Source organism: Trichosurus vulpecula, chromosome 7, assembly GCF_011100635.1.
Source record: "Trichosurus vulpecula isolate mTriVul1 chromosome 7, mTriVul1.pri, whole genome shotgun sequence".
NCBI classification, from domain to species: domain Eukaryota; kingdom Metazoa; phylum Chordata; class Mammalia; order Diprotodontia; family Phalangeridae; genus Trichosurus; species Trichosurus vulpecula.
In genome coordinates, this window is record NC_050579.1 from 253,596,825 (window position 1) to 253,614,089 (window position 17,265).

Below are 17,265 nucleotides of genomic sequence, written 5' to 3' on the forward strand. Positions count from 1 at the left end.
GCTGGCTCCTCCCTTCTGGGACTCAGGAATTCCTGCTGTTTGGCTACTGAAGCCCCACTTCTGGCTCCTCTATTCCAGGGTTTTTCCTGAGATATTCTCTGGGTCAGGGAGGGAGGGAGGGAATGAGAGCCATTAACCTGGCCATTATGACTCCCAGAAGTTAAAGAAGGCAAGTTTCTAACCTTTGGGCTACAAGCCTCAGGAGTAGACGTCTTGCAGCTGCAGGCACTGCACAGCAGCCTCCTGTCACTTCAACAGACTCCTGTCTTGTGCTGGGAGGTCTGTGGATCTCTGCCGGTTTGGGGTGCCCAGCTTTCTCCCAGCCTGGATCGCTGACTGGTTTCCACAGCTGCTTCCGCTTTTGTGTGGTCTGGTAAAGCTCTGGACTCCTGGGCACTTTCTCAGTCTACAGATCCATCCTGTCGACCTTGTGGACTGTCATGGCTTGGAAATTTGCCCCACTCCATCTACTAGTGGCTTCTAACTCTCTCAAATCTGTTCAGATTACTTTTTTAGAGGTATCTGACAGAGCTTGTGAGAGCTCCAGTAAGACACGGTTTTCATGTGGCCATCTTGGCTCCACCCTACTTCCCAGAGTTGTTGAAAGAATAAAATAAAATATTATTTTTAAAGTTTTATTTTTAAAAAGTGCCAACATTATCAGTGGTATGGACAAGCTAGAAGCATTGTCTAGTAAGATCAGAGCAAAGATGTCCATTATCACCATTACTACTTAATATAGTGATAGAAATACTAACTATGATATTAAGGCAAGAAAAATAAATTGAAAGAATAAGTACAGGCAAATAGGAAGCAAAATCATCCCTTTTGGCAGACAGTATGATGGTTTACTTAAAGAACCCTAGAGAGTCATCTAAAAAAATCAATTCAGACAACAACTTCAGCAAAGTTGTAAGATATAAAATAAACCTACACAGATCATGAGCATTTCTATATATTAGCAATAAAATCCAGCAGGAAAAGATAGAAAAAGAAATTCCATTTAAATTAGCTATAAAAAATAAAATACTTGGGGGAATACTTGACAAGATGTGCATAACAGCTATATGACACTCTTTACATCAGGACAGATCTAAGTAATTGAAGGAGTATTACTTGTTCATAGGTGGCCAAGCCAATATAATAAAATGACAATATTACCTAAATTAGTTTACTTATTCAGTGCTAAACCAATCAAACTACCAAAGACTTACTAGAACTAGAAAAAACTCAAATAGAAAAACAAAAGGTCAAAACTATCAAGAGAATTAATGAAAACAAATAGGATGGAAGGAAGCCTAGTAGTACTAGATCTCAAACTATGCCACAAAGCCATAATCATCAAAACAGTACTGGGTAAGACATAGAGAAGTTGATCAGTGAAACAGGTCAGGTATACAATATAAATAAACTAATGAGCACTGTAGCCTAGTGCTTGATAAACACAAAGATCCGAGATATTGGGGCAAGAGCACATTTTTTGACATAAGCTTTTAGGAAAATAGGAGAGTAGCTTGGTAGAAACTAGTTATAAACCAACATTTCACTGTATATAAAAATAAGCTCCAAACAGGCACATGATTTAGATGTATAGGGTTATATCATAAGTAAATTCAAGGAGTGTAGAAGAAATACCTGTGGAGGAAAAGTTTATAACCAAACAAGAGATAGGTTCACAGTAGATAAAATGGACAACTTTGATTGCATAAAATTAAAAGTTGCATTAAAAAAAACCAATATAGCTAAAATTATAAGAGAAGCAGGGAAATTGGGGGGTAAAATCTTTGCAGCAAGTTTCTCTGATAAAGATCTCATTTCTAAGATATATTGGGAACTGACTCAAATGTAGAAGAATAGAGCCATTTCCCAGTTGATAAATGGTCAAAATATATGAATAGATAGTTTGCAGAGGAAGAAATCCAAGCTATCAATAGCCATATGAAAAGATGCTCTAAATTATTAATAATTAGATAAATGCAAATTAAAACAACTCTGAGGTACCACCTCAGTCTTCTCATATTGGCAAGATGACAGAAAAAGGAAAGTGAAAAATGCTGAAGGGTCTGTGGGAAAAGATACATTAAAATTCATGTTGGTGGAGCTGTGAACTGGTCCAGCCATTCTGAAAAGCAATTTGGAGTTATGCCCCAAAAGCTATTTAAATATGCACACTCTTTGATCAAATAATACCACCCACAGTGAGGCTGAAGAAAGAGGAGGGGCTATACACACAAAAATATGTATAATAGCTCTTTTTGGTGGTAGCAAAGAATTGGAAAATGAGGGGTGACCATAAATTAAGGAATGGCTGGACAAGATGGAATGTGATGGAATCCCACTGTGTTGTAAGAAATGATGAAGGGTATGGTTTCAGAGAAACTTGGGAAGATTTGTATGAACTGATACAATGTGAAATGAGTAGAACCAGGAAAAGAGTTTATATGATAATGCTGACATTGTAAAGCCACTTTGAAAGACTTAAGAACTATGATCAATACAACCACCAACCACAATTCATAAAAACTCATGATGAAACATACTACCCACCTCCAGATAGAGAGATGAAAGACTAAGATTTCAGACTGAGGGATTTTTTTGGCATGGCTAATGTGGGCATTTGTTTTGTATGACTATACATGTTTGTAATGGGTTTTGTTTTTCTTGCTTTCTCAATGGGGGTAGGGAGAAGTGAGAGGGAGAGAATTCAGAGCTGAAAACATAATAAAGTTGAATTATAAAAAAACAGTAATGTGCCATTAGAAGACTGGCACTTGAGTCCTTTGTCATCTCCACATTGCTACTTGGCTTATATTACATCATGCAGCCCTTCATCAGCCATCTGCTTTCTTCAGCAGTTATCCACAGAAAACTGAGGCAAAGAAGGTTGGTTCTTGGAAGTGAAATTCATGTATGCTACTGGCATGCAGTCTGGTGCAAGTCCTAGACATTCCAATCTATTAGAACCAGAAAACAAAATGAAAATAGAAGCTAGGTAGGAATGAGTAGAATACCACAAGAAGTTGTTAGGATAATTTAACTATGGATTTGCTATGTGAATAAGTGAGTGTAACAAGTTACTAGAAAAAAATTCAGATAGGAAAAAGTTATTGGATATTGATTTGTGAAGTTTCCCCCTCCCCCAATGTGAGATGGAGGAGGCTTTTAATAAGAATGGTTACTTTACACAATTAGTTAACAATTATTTATTAAAAAGCACTTACTATGTGCCAGGTCTTGTGCTAAGCAAAAGAGGTACAGCAATGGGGAATCATATTTTAAAAAACATTGGAGCGTTTGCCTGTTCAAAATGTTAAGGAAAATCTTTGGCCAGAGACAACAGACAAAAAATATTGATGTATTTTGTTCAGGGTATATACTACTTGGGTCATGTTTTCTAATTTCTGTCATAGGCTATTTATTCATCTACTTCTTTCCTTAAGAGATCCGGTTTCAGTTTTTACATCTTGCTTCATTTCTCCCACCCACTTTTAGAATCCCTGTAGTCAAGCTGCTTTTCCCCTGAGATTATACTTGTACCGGTTAGAGAGTTACTGTCTTTTGGGTTGAATTCTTGGGCCATAGAGTATTTCTTCATTGCATTAGGCATTTTTCCCTGTTCACTGATATTTCCAGACTCAGCTCCTAAGTTGGATTTTGTTCCAGGCCAGGCTCTACCCCTTCCTGTACTTTTGAATGGAATGACTAGGTATTGGTCCTGTCCCTACTGCAGTCTGTATGATGCTACCATTGCCCTGCCACACTTATGGATAGGGCCTAGTTCTGACCTTTTTCTTCTACCACTAGCTTTTGCTTCTGTCTCCTGCTGGCTCACTGAAGGTGCTGAATTCAGCCCCATCTCCATGTCCTTTCCTTTGAAGACTGGAGTTGTATCTGATGTGATCTTCTCAGGCCCTAAATGGATAATGAATGTGCTGGCTTTAGTCTTCCTGTAGGACACTGAGGCACACTACTTCCTTTTGCCCCTACTTTAGGTCCTTGGACCCATTTACCAGGAGTTGGCTCTTCTTCCTGGTGTAGCAGTGCCAGGATAGCAAAAATCAAATTGACTTTAAACCTCCCTGAGCATCCTGCAGCATTGCCTAGCTGGATGCATCTGCTGTCTCTGTCTCTTAGGATAGTACCCTAAGGTACTTAGGGTAGTTGACTTTGTCTCTTGTTATGGAACCCCAACTACATATCAGAGATCACACTGGCTTCTTGAATTTTCCCTAGTTATGGGCTGTCTGAGCACCTCTGCCTTGCCTCTATCTTTTTACATAATTATCCATCAGTAGACAACTTTATTCTAATCTACATCTCTAACAAGCTAGGGCTAAGATTCTACTGGTTTCTGGTCAAGTCTATTAGAGTTCTTTATGGCTTCTGGCTCCATTATTATACCTCTGACCAGAGTACCAGAAGGTTTCTGCCACTTTGTTTATATAGTCCTACCATCCGCACTAAATATTGTTCTATATCTCTAACTCCCTTTGTGGATTAATTCCTTGAGAAGGCTATTTACAATATATTCTTCTGCTTCCTCTCCTCTTACTCTCTTCTCAACCCCTTACAATCTGGCTTCTGACATCATGATTTGACCAAAACTGCTTTCTCCAAGTTACCAATGCAGTCCTACTTGCCAAATCCAATGCCTTTTCTCAATTCTCATTCTTCTTGACCTCTGTTGCCTTTGACACTGTCAATTACCCTCTTCTCCTTGATACTCTATCCTGCTTTTCCTCCTACTATCTGACTGCTTCTCCTTTTCCTTTGCTGGGTCCTCATCTAGGTAATGCCCAATAACCATACATGTCCCAAAGGAGCTCTGTCCTGGTTCCTCTTCTCTTCTCCCTTTATACTACACTTGGTGATCTCATCAGCTGCCATGGTTTCAATTACCATCTCTATGCTGATGATTCTTATCCAGCCCTAACCTCTCTGCTGATCTCCAGTCTTGCATCTCCAGCTACCTTTCAGATATCTCAAAGTGGAAGTCCAGTAGACATCTTGAATTCAACATGTCCAAAATTGAACTCATTATCTTTCCCACTAAATACCTTTCTTCCTTCCCCATGTCCCTATTACTGTTTGGGGTACCACCATTTTCCCAGTAACCTAGGCTTGTGTCATCTTTGACTCTTCATTATCACTCATGCCATTCCTACTCCCCATACAAAATTTGTTGCCGAGGCCTATTGATTTCACCTTTGCAACATCTCTCAAATATTCTTTCTCTACTTTGATACTGCCACCACCCTTATGAAGGCCCTTATCACTTCACACTTGGACTATTACAAAGGCCTGCTGGTTGGTCTGTCTGCCACAAGTCTTTATTGCTACCTCACCAAGGGTAATTTTCCTAATGGGCCAGTCCAACCATCTCACCCTATAAAGTCAATAAATTCCAGTGGCTCCTAATTACTTTCAGTACCAAATACAAAATATTCTGGTTTTCAAAGCCTTTCACAACTTACCCCCTACCTTTCAAGGCTTTTTACACTTTACCATACCTCCAACCTCCCTCCCCCTTCCCCAATTAATCTTTGATCCAATAACACTGTCCTCCTGGCTGTTCCACAAATAAGACACAAGACACTCCATATCTGGATTCTGGTTCATTTTCACTGGCTGTTCCTCCATGCATGGAATGCTCTTTCTCCTCACTTCTGCCCCCTTGCTATTCTGGCTTCTTTCAATTCTCAACTAAAATCTCACCTTCTATAGAAATCTTTTAACAATCCTTCTTAATTCCCTCTTAATACCTTCCCTTTGTTAATTATTTTCTATTTATCCTATATCTAGTTCATTTGAACTTATTTGTTTGCTTGTTGTCTCCCCATTAAACTGTGAAATCCTTGAGAGCACAGACTATCTTTTACCTTTTTTGTGTCCCTTGTTGGGACATACAAAATAGCACAGTGCTTTGCTATTGTTGTTTGGTCATTTCTGTTGTGTTTGACTCTTCATGGCCCCATTTAAGGTTTTCTTGGCAAAGATACCAGAGTGGTTTTGCCATTTCCTTCTCCAGCACATTTTACAGATGAGGAAACTGAGGAAAACAGGATTAAGTGACTTGCCCAGGGTCACACAGTTAGTGTCTGTGACTAGATTTGACCTCACAAAAGTGAGTCTTTCTGACTCCAGGTTTGGCACACTATCCACTGTGATACCTAGCTGCCCAATGGTAGGCACTTAATACTTATTGACTTACTGACTGATTGAATGAGATTCCTGTTGTTCTACTTTGTTTTATTACACTATTGTTTCATCTAGCTCTCTTTTTCATATTTGTTAGGGTGTTCTCAAAAGAGGTGGGCTGGGCTAGAATCTTTCACATCACTACTTTTGCTGAAAGTCCTTCCTCTCAGAAATATCAGTTTACAAGAGAAATGATACTGGATGGAAGTAGCACTGATGTTAGTAGTTAACCTGTGCCCCAGATCGTGTGGCCTAGGCCCTTTGTCTGTCTTAACAATGATCAGTATTTATCACCAAGTCAGTCATTCCAACCATAGCTCTGTGGTTCCCTCTCCCACCCCAACCCCTCTATTCTGGTTATTAACAGCTTCTAGGAATTCAGACATCACTTCTCTTGGGATGCAGTTGTGAACAGAAGAAACCACAGGCCCAAAAGGGATCTAGAATGAACCAGAATCTCATCACAGGTTATAAAAAGTATTTATTGTCTGAAAAGAGCTTGCCAGCAGAGCAGAGGGAGTTCTCAGATGCTCAAAGGGGGATGGAAAAAGGGTGAGGTATTTAGATTTTCGGGTAGGTTAAAGGAGAAGAGGTTTGTAGACACAAAAAGCCAGGGACCAGGATGTTTGGAAAGTCTAGAGTCTGCAACTGCTATTCAAGGGTTTTTTTTGAGCCAGTCAAGATTGGTTCAGTGGTTTCTAATAGCTGCAAGCATCTCCAATTTCAGCTAGAGTTCACTTGCAAAGGATCACTGGTATGCAGCTCTGAGACTCAGAAATCTTTCTAATTGCTTGGTTATAATGTAACCCCATTGTCCTGCTCCCCTGTAAAGAAGGGAAATTCTAACATATCCAACAGGTTAGTATAGTTATTACAAAGCCCACGTTCATGAAGTGATGTCTGTAGATGGACAAAACTCTTTCAGAGAAGGTAGCCCCCAATGGGCGAACTCTCCCCAGATTAAACTTACCATAAATTAAGTTTATCTCCCACAGTAGGTTCAGTGGGAGCCTTGGCTCTCTAGTGAGAATATTTTTTCATCAGTACCCTACCCTTCCTCTCAAGATGATATATACCCTCTAATGTCTTAGTCTTAATCATTCCCCCACTATTTCCATCTCCTATAGCTCCAAGATTCCATTTATGATATATTATAGGAATTGCCATGCTCTTTACTAGTGAGCCATGAAGTTAATAAGTATGCATCATATATGCCCTCTACTCTGCTGTTATCTTGCATGGGAGAATTCCTTTACTGGGACTCAGAAAATCTTGTCTATGGTGTATCAGTTCAACTCTTCCATCTCTATTTGCCTTGAATCTTATAAAGTTCCCCTTTGTCTTCTTAGGGTGCTTTTTATCCTTTGATGGTTTCTTTTTTTTCTTTTACTCTGTAGAGCAATCATTTTTATTCCATAGGATAACTGTAAACATGAGATAACTAATTTTATTATTTATTTTTTTTCTAGACAATTGTACTTATTTACCTTGTGTGTGCATCCTTGGGAATTGTAAATCAAATAATACCTCTATTTTTAATTCTTCTAAAGGAATGCCTCAATTTTCTCTTTTTTTTGTTAGACTTCCTTAGAATTGCAGAGTATGTGTTTTTGCGTTGAAGATTGAAGTCCACTGCTTTTTTGTAATATATTATTCCATTTTCCTCTCCAACTTCTTGTAATGGCAAAATAATCCTGTTATTTGAATTGCCTTTCCTTCATTTTTTAAGGTCTTTTTTTCCAGATTGCTTGCAAAATGTGTTATCGTTGAAATGATACATTTTAACTACTATGCATCTTGGAATTTGAAATGTGAAGTCTATTTCCAGTGGTCATCTGTGGATTCTCTCAATGATGCTTTGTTTTATACACTCAGAAGTTTTCTATGATTTTCCTGTATCATTTCTACTTTATGTCATGTAGGGATTTTTTGATTGTCCTACGGATCATAGATAATGTATATTATGCTTTTTTAAGTCTGCAGTGTCATTTCTATTTGAGTTAGACAATACTATTTGAGTTAGACACCACTGCCAAAGAGGGCAGAAGAAACCATTGTCCATATCTTTCTTTCACCTGGAATGCCCTGCCACACTTTTCTCCATTTATCCATATCTTACCAAACCTTGGAGGCCCATTTCAGCTTCTATTGCCAGGCCTATGTTCCAACACAAAAACTTTCCAGGACTTGCTCATCCCACAGAGGTCACTTTGTCCTCTTCAATGCTGGAGTACTTACTATTATATGTTCCACTCATCCACAAGGAGCATATATTGACTTACATTGTTGTTTATATTGTTACATGTGGGTTTTATCTCCCCAAAAAGAGTAAAATGCCCATTTAGAGGGAGATGTTATCTCTAATTCTTTGTGTCCATCAAAAGAGTCTACTTGCATTGGTGATAATGTTTTTAACTATCTATCTTTATTGGTATAAGGAATTTGCTGTGAGGAAACTCACCTTATCAATCCAGTTTGGCAACTTAAAGAGAAAGTAAATATCAGAAGTAACACTTGAATTTCTGCCTCTATTCATACCCACTGTTTATAAATCTATATCTATAGACAGATTATATTTATACTATATTTCAATTACAGGTAGTAAATGTCTGAAGCTGGATTCAAATTCAGTTCTTCCTGACTCCAGGCCCAGCACTCTATCCACTGTGCCACCTAGCTACCACACTAATGATGAAACTGAAGGAAACAGGGTTAAGTGATTTGCCCAGGGTCACACAGCTGGTAAATTGTCTAAGGCCAGATTTGAACTCAGGGTGATTAGTCTTCCTGACTCCAGCCCTGATGCTATCTACTGTGCTACCTAGCTTCCCTAATATGTAATATACTATATAGTTATACTATAAAATAATATATTACTATTTATATATGTATTATGTATGTATATATTACTGTTTATAAATATATATACATAAATATAAAACATACATGATGTGATATATACACACATATAGTATTTAATACTATATTTATAAACAGTAAAATATACATAATACCCACATACTATATAAATATATAGTTATATATAAACATAGTAATAATGTAGGAAGAGAGGAATAGTATTGAGGTTACCAAATAAAAGAAGCCTGTTCATAGCATAATAATTAGAACTGGAAGAGTCCTAATCATCTAATCCAAGTCCCTAATTTTAAACGTTTAGAAACAGGCCCAGAGAAGTTAAGTGACTTGCTTGAAGTCACACAGGTAATAAGTAGCAGAGTCAGTATTCAAACTTAGATCTTTTATCTCCAACACACTACTCTTTCAGCTGCTGAAAGAGTGAGTCATTTCAACATGCTATTGTGTGTACCACAATATTGAACGGTAACTTATACTAGATTTAGGATGAAGTGAAATGTAGAGAGACACTTTCTCATTTGTAAGGATTTTCACTAGAGAGTCCATAGGATTTCTTCCAATTTCAAACCCTAGGATTCTATGGGAGTTTTCTGGGACAAATCTACTTGTGGTTATGCAGCATCTTGTATGGGAACTCCAGAGGATGTCCCCAACAGACTAACACCAGTTGGTGTTTGATTTGACTCAATGGTCTTTTTCTTCTTTTCTTCTTTCAGTGTGGGACATGAACACTGGGAGATGCCTAAAGACTTTCAAACATAAGGATCCTGTCATGACTGCAAAGATTAGCAGTACCCATATTGTGAGTGGCTGTGAGCAAGGCCTGGTGAAAGTGTGGCATTTAGCATCAGCCACGTTAGTTAAGGTAATATGTGTCCATCTGGGACTATGGGGGAAATGGAACTGAAAAATGGAGAGGGTCTGGGTAAGGTTAGAGGGCCAAAGTAACCTAGGTTTTTTTCTCATTTCCTTCTCACATTTGTCACAGAGCTCCATTTGCACAGTACTAATTGAGACCATTTTTCCTTCTCTGTATAGAGGAACCATTCCTATAGGGTACAGGGCAGACCAAATTAAACTCTGTGGCTTCCCCTATTTCCATGAATAATTAGATGTAGATGAAGTCTACTTATTATAAATGTTTGGGGCAACTTTGCTGAAAATTCACAAAAGGCAGACTGTAAGGAAGGAGAGTAAATTCACCCCATTTGGTTTGGTGAAATCATAGAAGAAGCAAGGTTCACAGGATAATTGTCTTTATAAGAACTTCAGCACCCCCTCCCCAATCTTCTTTTAAAGTTGGTAGAGCTCCCTCTGAGGATGGAGTGAAAGTCAAATAATTACCCCACTCACTAGTGGCATAGTGAGGAGAGGAGGTGGCCAGCTTTAAAATTTAAAGGAATGAAAAATGTAGTGTTTGCCAAGAATGAAGTTGACACATTATAATGACTAAGTTTGGCCTTGGAGAAAAAAAGAAAAAAATTCATGTCTCTTCCATATTTAGACATGTGGTGATCCATGGGTGTGAAACATAACATATACTTTCAGACTAGGTGGCTATTGGTTAATTTTACCAAATTGTTTCCCCCCCCCCCATTTAATTTTTATTCTTTGTTATGAGGAAGTTTCTCTGGGTAGGGAAGTAGCGGATAAATTTGGAAATGAAGGGCATAAAAGATCATTTATTTTTTTAAACGTGGTGAAGGCAAAGTGATCCTAGTCATCCACTATCACTAGAGTACTGTTAGCAAGATTTTTCCTGAGCCAGTCTCTAACCTGAGAATGCTCGGAGCTGCACAAAGCAGGCCTAGAGACAGGAGCACCAGTAATCAAGTAGTTTAATTAATCAGTTCCAGAGTGAGGAATGTTCTCTTAGCTGAAGTAAAAGCACAGGTTATGTACCTAAATCACAAGTGAGGAATGAGGGGGGAAGCTGGATTACAAACAATAATTTAGTCGTTTTCCACGAGAAACCCACAAGTCTCACAATACAACAATTCTGGAGTCATGTCTTTGGGGGTTGTGACCACCTCCCCTAGAGTACAGAACCAGATTTCTGTGAAAAGAATAGGTTCTACAGTCTGATTCACTTCACTTAAGGTCCAGTGATTGTGAGTGCTGTCAGGGTTTTGATTAATCATTTTAAGCTGTATTGTGAGCTCGACTCCCAAGCCCGAGAGGCAGCTCTTGAGAAAACGAAATTATTAGTATATTTATTACTCACATCATATCTATTAATATGAAATTATAAATTCCTTTCTTAGTGCTTTGGTAGATGGTGTCTATGGGCTCCACAAGAAGAGGGACTGTTGTTTGTCTTTGCATTCCTAGCATTTACCACAGTGCCTGACACAGAGGAAGTCATTAATATATACTTGCTGACTTACTTGATTTCATCTCTGTGGGCAGCACCACGGATCTCAGCCATTTGATGCCTTAGTATCCTTTTTGACTCTTGCCTGGGGTTTCATACACATCCTCTGTAGAAGATTTATTCAATGTGTAAGAGGCCATGCCCTTGTTCTTTCAGTATCTCAGGAGTGCTAGTGTTTGGGTTGTGTTGAATCTTCTTTCCTTAGCTCTTGAGTGCCAGGTTGGGGTAAAGGGGGGAGTAGAGAGAGAGTCTTGTGATAAACAGTTGTGTTTGTGAGACAGCTTTAGGGGCTATTTAGCAGAGATTGTCTTATTGTTCCAAATGAACAGTGTACCTTTGATCCTGGTCTTATTAGCACCGTGTTCTAATAAATTAAACATTTATAATCTGTTGCAATCAGACTGAACTTCCTCCTATTGAGCAGGTCCAGAATGGTACAAAATGAAAGAAGGTGTATTAGAAAGGTCCATAGACTTGGAATAAGAAGACCAGGGTTCAAGGTCTGTTTCTTTTCAGTAGTGAACTGTGAATTCTTGGGAACTTTATTTCTCTGAGGTCGGATTAAACCAAGAGTTCTTAACCTGGAGTCCATGAACTTCTTTTTTTTTAATTTAATTTAATACATTTAGTTTTCAAAACTGATTTTCACAAGAATTTGAATTACAAATTTTCTCCCCATTTCTACCCTCCCACCCACTCCTAGATGGCATATATTCTGGTTGCCCCATTCCCCAGTCAGCCCTCCCTTCTGTCACCCTGCTCCATCCCCTACCATCCCCTTTTCCCCTTCCTTTCTTGTAGGGCAAGATAAATTTCTATGCCCCATTGCCTGTGTATCTTATATCCTAGTTGCATGCAAAAACTTTTTTTTTGTTTTGGAACATCTGTTTTGAAAACTGTGAGTTCCAAATTCTCTCCCTTCTTCCGTCCCCACCCACCTTCCCTAAGAAGGCAAGCAATTCAACATAGGCCACATGCGTATCATTATGTAAAACTCTTCCACAATACTCATGTTGTGAAAGACTAACTATATTTTGCTCCTTCCTAACCTATTCCCCTTTATTGAATTTTCTCCCTTGACCCTGTCCCCTTTCGAAAGTGTTTTTGATTACCTCCTCCCCCTATCTGCCCTTCCATCATCCCTGCTTTTTTATCTTCTTCCTCCTTCTTTCCTGTGGGCTTAGATACCCAATTGAGTGTGTATGGTATTCCCTCCTCAGGTCAAATCTAATGAGAGCAAGATTCACTCATTCCCCCTCACCTGCCCCCTCTTCCCTTCCTACAGAACTGCTTTTTCTTGCCACTTTTATGCGAGATAATTTACCCCATTCTATCTCTCCCTTTCTTCCTCTCTCAATGTATTCCTCTCTCATCTCTTAAGTTGATTTTATTTTTTTAGATATCATCCCTTCATATTCAACTTACCCTGTGCCCTCTGTCTCTCTGTCTCTCTTTCTCTCTCTGTCTCTCTCTCTCTCTCTGTGTATATATATTATATATATATATATATATATAATATATATACACACAAACACATACATATATACATACATACACACCCATATATATATATATATACAGAGAAAGAGAGAGAGAGACATATATATATGTATATATATATATATATATATATATATATATATATATATATATATATGCATATTCCCTTCAGCTACCCAAATACTGAGGTCTCATGAATCATACACATCATCTTTCCATGTAGGAATGTAAACAAAACAGTTCAACTTTAGTAAGTCCCTTGTGATTTCTCTTTCTTCTTTACCTTTTCATGCTTCTCTTGATTCTTGTGTTTTAAAGTCAAATTCTCTATTCAGCTCTGGTCTTTTCACTGAGAAAGCTTGAAAGTCCTCTATTTTATTGAAAATCCATATTTTGCCTTGGAACATGATACTCAGTTTTGCTGGGTAGGTGATTCTTGGTTTTGATCCTAGCTCCATTGACCTCCAGAATATCATATTCCAAGCCCTTCAATCCTTTAATGTAGAAGCTGGTAGATCTTGTGTTATTCTGATTATGTTTCCACAATATTCAAATTATTTCTTTCTGGCTGCTTGTAGTATTTTCTCCTTGATCTGGGAGCTCTGGAATTTGGCAACAATATTGCTAGGAGTTTTCTTTTTGGGATCTTTTTCAGGAGGCAATCTGTGGATTCTTTCAATTTCTATTTTACCCGCTGGCTCCAGAATATCAGGGCAGTTTTCCTTGATAATTTCTTGAAAGATGATATCTAGGCTCTTTTTTTGATCATGGCTTTCAGGTAGTCCAATAATTTTTAAATGATCTCTCCTGGATCTATTTTCCAGGTCGGCGGTTTTTCCAATGAGATATTTCACATTGTCTTCCACCTTTTCATTCCTTTGGTCTGTTTTATAATATCTTGATTTCTCATAAAGTCACTAGCTTCCACTTGCTCCAATGTAATTTTTAAGGTAGTATTTTCTTCTAGCTTCCACTTGCTCCAATGTAATTTTTAAGGTAGTATTTTCTTCAGTGGTCTTTTGGACCTTCTTTTCCATTTGGCTAATTCTGCCTTTCAAGGCATTCTTCTCCTCATTGGCTTTTTGGAGCTCTTTTGCCATTTGACTTAGTCTATTTTTTAAGGTTTTGTTTTCCTCAGTATTTTTTTCGGTATTTTTTTGGGTCTCCTTTAGCAAGTCATTGACTTGTTTTCCATGGTTTTCTCACATCATTCTCATTTCTCTTCCCAATTTTTCCTCTACTTCTCTAACTTGCTTTTCCACATCCTTTTTGAGCTCTTCCATGGCCTGAGATCAGTTCATGTTTTTCTTGGAGGCTTTTGATGTAGGCTCTTTGACTTTGCTGACTTCTTCTGACTGTATGTTTTGGTCTTCTTTGTCACCAAAGAAAGATTCCAAAGTCTGAGACTGAATCTGAGTGCATTTTTGCTGCCTGGCAATGTTCCCAGCCAACTTACTTGACCCTTGAGTTTTTTGTTGGGGTATGACTGCTTGTAAAGAGTACTTTGTTCCAAGCTTGAGGGGATGCGCTGTTGTTTTCACAGCTATTTCTATACAGCCAGCTCTGCCACACCAGCACTCCTCCTTCCCCAAAAACTGCCAACCTGGACCTGACTCAAATCTTAAGCAGGCTCTGAACTCCTTCTCTGATCCACCACTTAATTCCTCCCACCAGGTGGGCCTGGGGCCAGAAGCAACTGCAGCTCTAGTTCTGTAGCTGCACCACCTCCGCTGCCTCTGGGGTGGTGGCTGAACCGTGAACTCCTTCACTCTGTCCCTGCAGCTTTTCCCACTAACCTTCTCTGTTGTCTTTGTTGTTTGTGGGTTGAGAAGTCTGGTAACTGCCACGGCTCACTGATTCAGTGCACTAGGGCCTGTTTCGCCTGGCTCCTGGTCTGGTTGGTCCTGCCACAGACCCCGCTGGGCTCCGCTCCCCTCTGCTCCCCTGCACTCCCAGTTCCAAGCGCAATAGACCTCACCCAGCGACCATCCAGGCTGTCCTGGGCTGGAGCCTGCTTCCCTCTGCTATTTTGTGGGTTCTGCAGTTCTAGAATTTGTTCAGAGCCATTTTTATAGGTTTTTGGAGGGACCTGGTAGGGAGCTCACGCAAGCCCCTGCTTTCCAGCCGCCATCTTGGCTCCCAAACTTCTTTTCTTTTAAGTTAAAAAAAAACTGAATTTCAGTAGAATTTTATTTCCTTTGCATTTCTATATATTTTATTTTATGCATTTAAAAATGGAATAATTATGAGAAGGAAGGGGCCCATAGGCCATAGGAGACCATAACACACAAAAAATTTAAGAACTTCTGAAGTCTAAAGTATTTTCTAGCTATTCCTAACTCTTACATCCATATGATTGTGTGGTATCATTAGAACACTTGATAGTTAATATTGTGAACCATGTTGTAGTGAAAAGAGTAAAGGATTGGGATTTGAGACCTGGGTTCCAATCCTAGCTCTCTTTCTAACTAACTGTGACCTTTGGCAAGTTATTTCCTTTCTCTGAGCTGTTCAGTGTCATCTTCTGTCAAATAGGGGATTAGAACAGGTGTTTGCTGAAGCTAAAGATCTGAAATTTTGGGATTATATGACTTTGTCTGCTTCCTGGTAAAGTCCAATGCTCAAGGAATTTGTGTAAACCCAAAGAATTGGTATAATTCCAAGATGTGAAATGACTCAGCAGGTTCACCATAAATGAAAAAGCAAGAACTCTCTTTTCTGATCACTCTGCCTCAAGACATGGGACATAAAGGCTGGTGAAAATAGGGTACATAGACTTAGCTGCCTTCCAGAGTTCAAAGTGTTAGGGTTAGGGTTATGACATGAGCCCCAGTAAAATAGTAATTATTGTTATATCTACATAGCATTTCTACATTTCTACAGCATAGCATATCTACGAATCATCTTCCTCAAAATCCTAGGAGGTAGGTAAAGCAACTATTATTACCCCTATTTTCCAGATAAGAAAACTGAGACCTTAAGAAAACCTTATCCAAAGGCCACATAGCTGAAAGGTAGTAGAAATGAGACTTCACCTCAGGTTTCCTTGATATTAGTCCTGTACTTATGGTAACCATCATGATTTTCATGAAGCATTTATTTGTGACAGTTTAGTAGAAGCTATGTGGTCATGAACCTTTGTAGGTTTACAGTATGGTCAGATACAAAACTAAAAAAAAGTGACATTTCATTATAGACTCTCAATGGCCATGAAGGACCAGTTAATTGCCTGTGTTTTGATGAGTGGCACCTTCTAACAGGAAGCAACGATGGTTTTGTTATGGGCTGGAGCATGGTGGGGAAATATGAGCGATGCCTCATGGCATTCAAACATCCAAGGTAGGTAGCAGGATTACCCTTTGCACCCATTATTTCAGACTGTGTGAAGTAAGCCACAGCAGGAATGAAGGCCTTTTCTCAGAGCTGTTAAGCTCTAGGACAGTTCAGCCTTATAGGGTCTGCTGAATGTTCACCCTATCTGGGCTATAATACTTCCTAATACTAATACTAAATAACTAACTAATACTAAACAGTATTCTGGAGGTTTTAGTGGACTGCAGAGTCAATATGAGATACAAGTATGATATATAAGCCATAAAAGCTAATGTGATCTTGAGCAACATTAAAAGAATCATAGTGTCCAAGACTAGGGACGTGATATTCCCACTCTGTTCTGCCTAAGTCATATCATATGTGTAGTATCATGTTTAGCTCTTGGTACCACCTTTTAGGAAGAACATTGATTGGCAGGAGAACATCTAGAAGATGGCATCCAGGAAGGTGAGGTTACTTACTTCACATAGTATATAACGTACCATATGAGATTGGTTTGATGAAAATGTTTAGCTTAAGGAAGAGAAGACTTGGCAGTGGGGAGGGAAAGGGACAGAATAGCTACTTATGAGCATTAGTATATAACGTACCACATGAGATTGGTTTGATGAAAATGTTTAGCTTAAGGAAGAGAAGACTTGGCAGTGGGGAGGGAAAGGGACAGAATAGCTACTTATGAGCATTTAAATCAGAGTTGTTATGCTTGGCCTCCAATAAGTGGATGACAATTGGAGAAAATCAGACTTAGACTCTGTGTAAAAAGAAATTCCCACCAAGTTAAAGCCGTCCAAAAGTAGAATGAAATGCCTTGTGAAGCAGTAGGTTCCCCTCCCTAGAGGTATTCACTTAAAAACTGAATTACACTTCTTAGGGATGATGTAAAAGGTATTCTTACTCAGGCACGTTGAATTATAGCCTCTGATGTCCTTTTCAACTCTGAGATTTTGTGATTCTGTGACCTATCTGCCTACTATGCATTTTCC

The 17,265-nt window shown here is 38.8% G+C and overlaps 1 protein-coding gene across 1 annotated transcript in view; it reads left to right on the top strand.

Moving 5' to 3' along the window:
* The window catches only part of CDRT1 (CMT1A duplicated region transcript 1), a 143,535-nt gene that overhangs the window by 95,168 nt on the left and 31,102 nt on the right, over window positions 1–17,265 (top strand). The window contains exons 9-10 of the mRNA XM_036768809.1: window positions 9,792–9,940; window positions 16,146–16,288. Coding sequence (XP_036624704.1) covers window positions 9,792–9,940; window positions 16,146–16,288 — 292 coding nt within the window. The remainder of the gene's footprint in view (window positions 1–9,791; window positions 9,941–16,145; window positions 16,289–17,265) is intronic.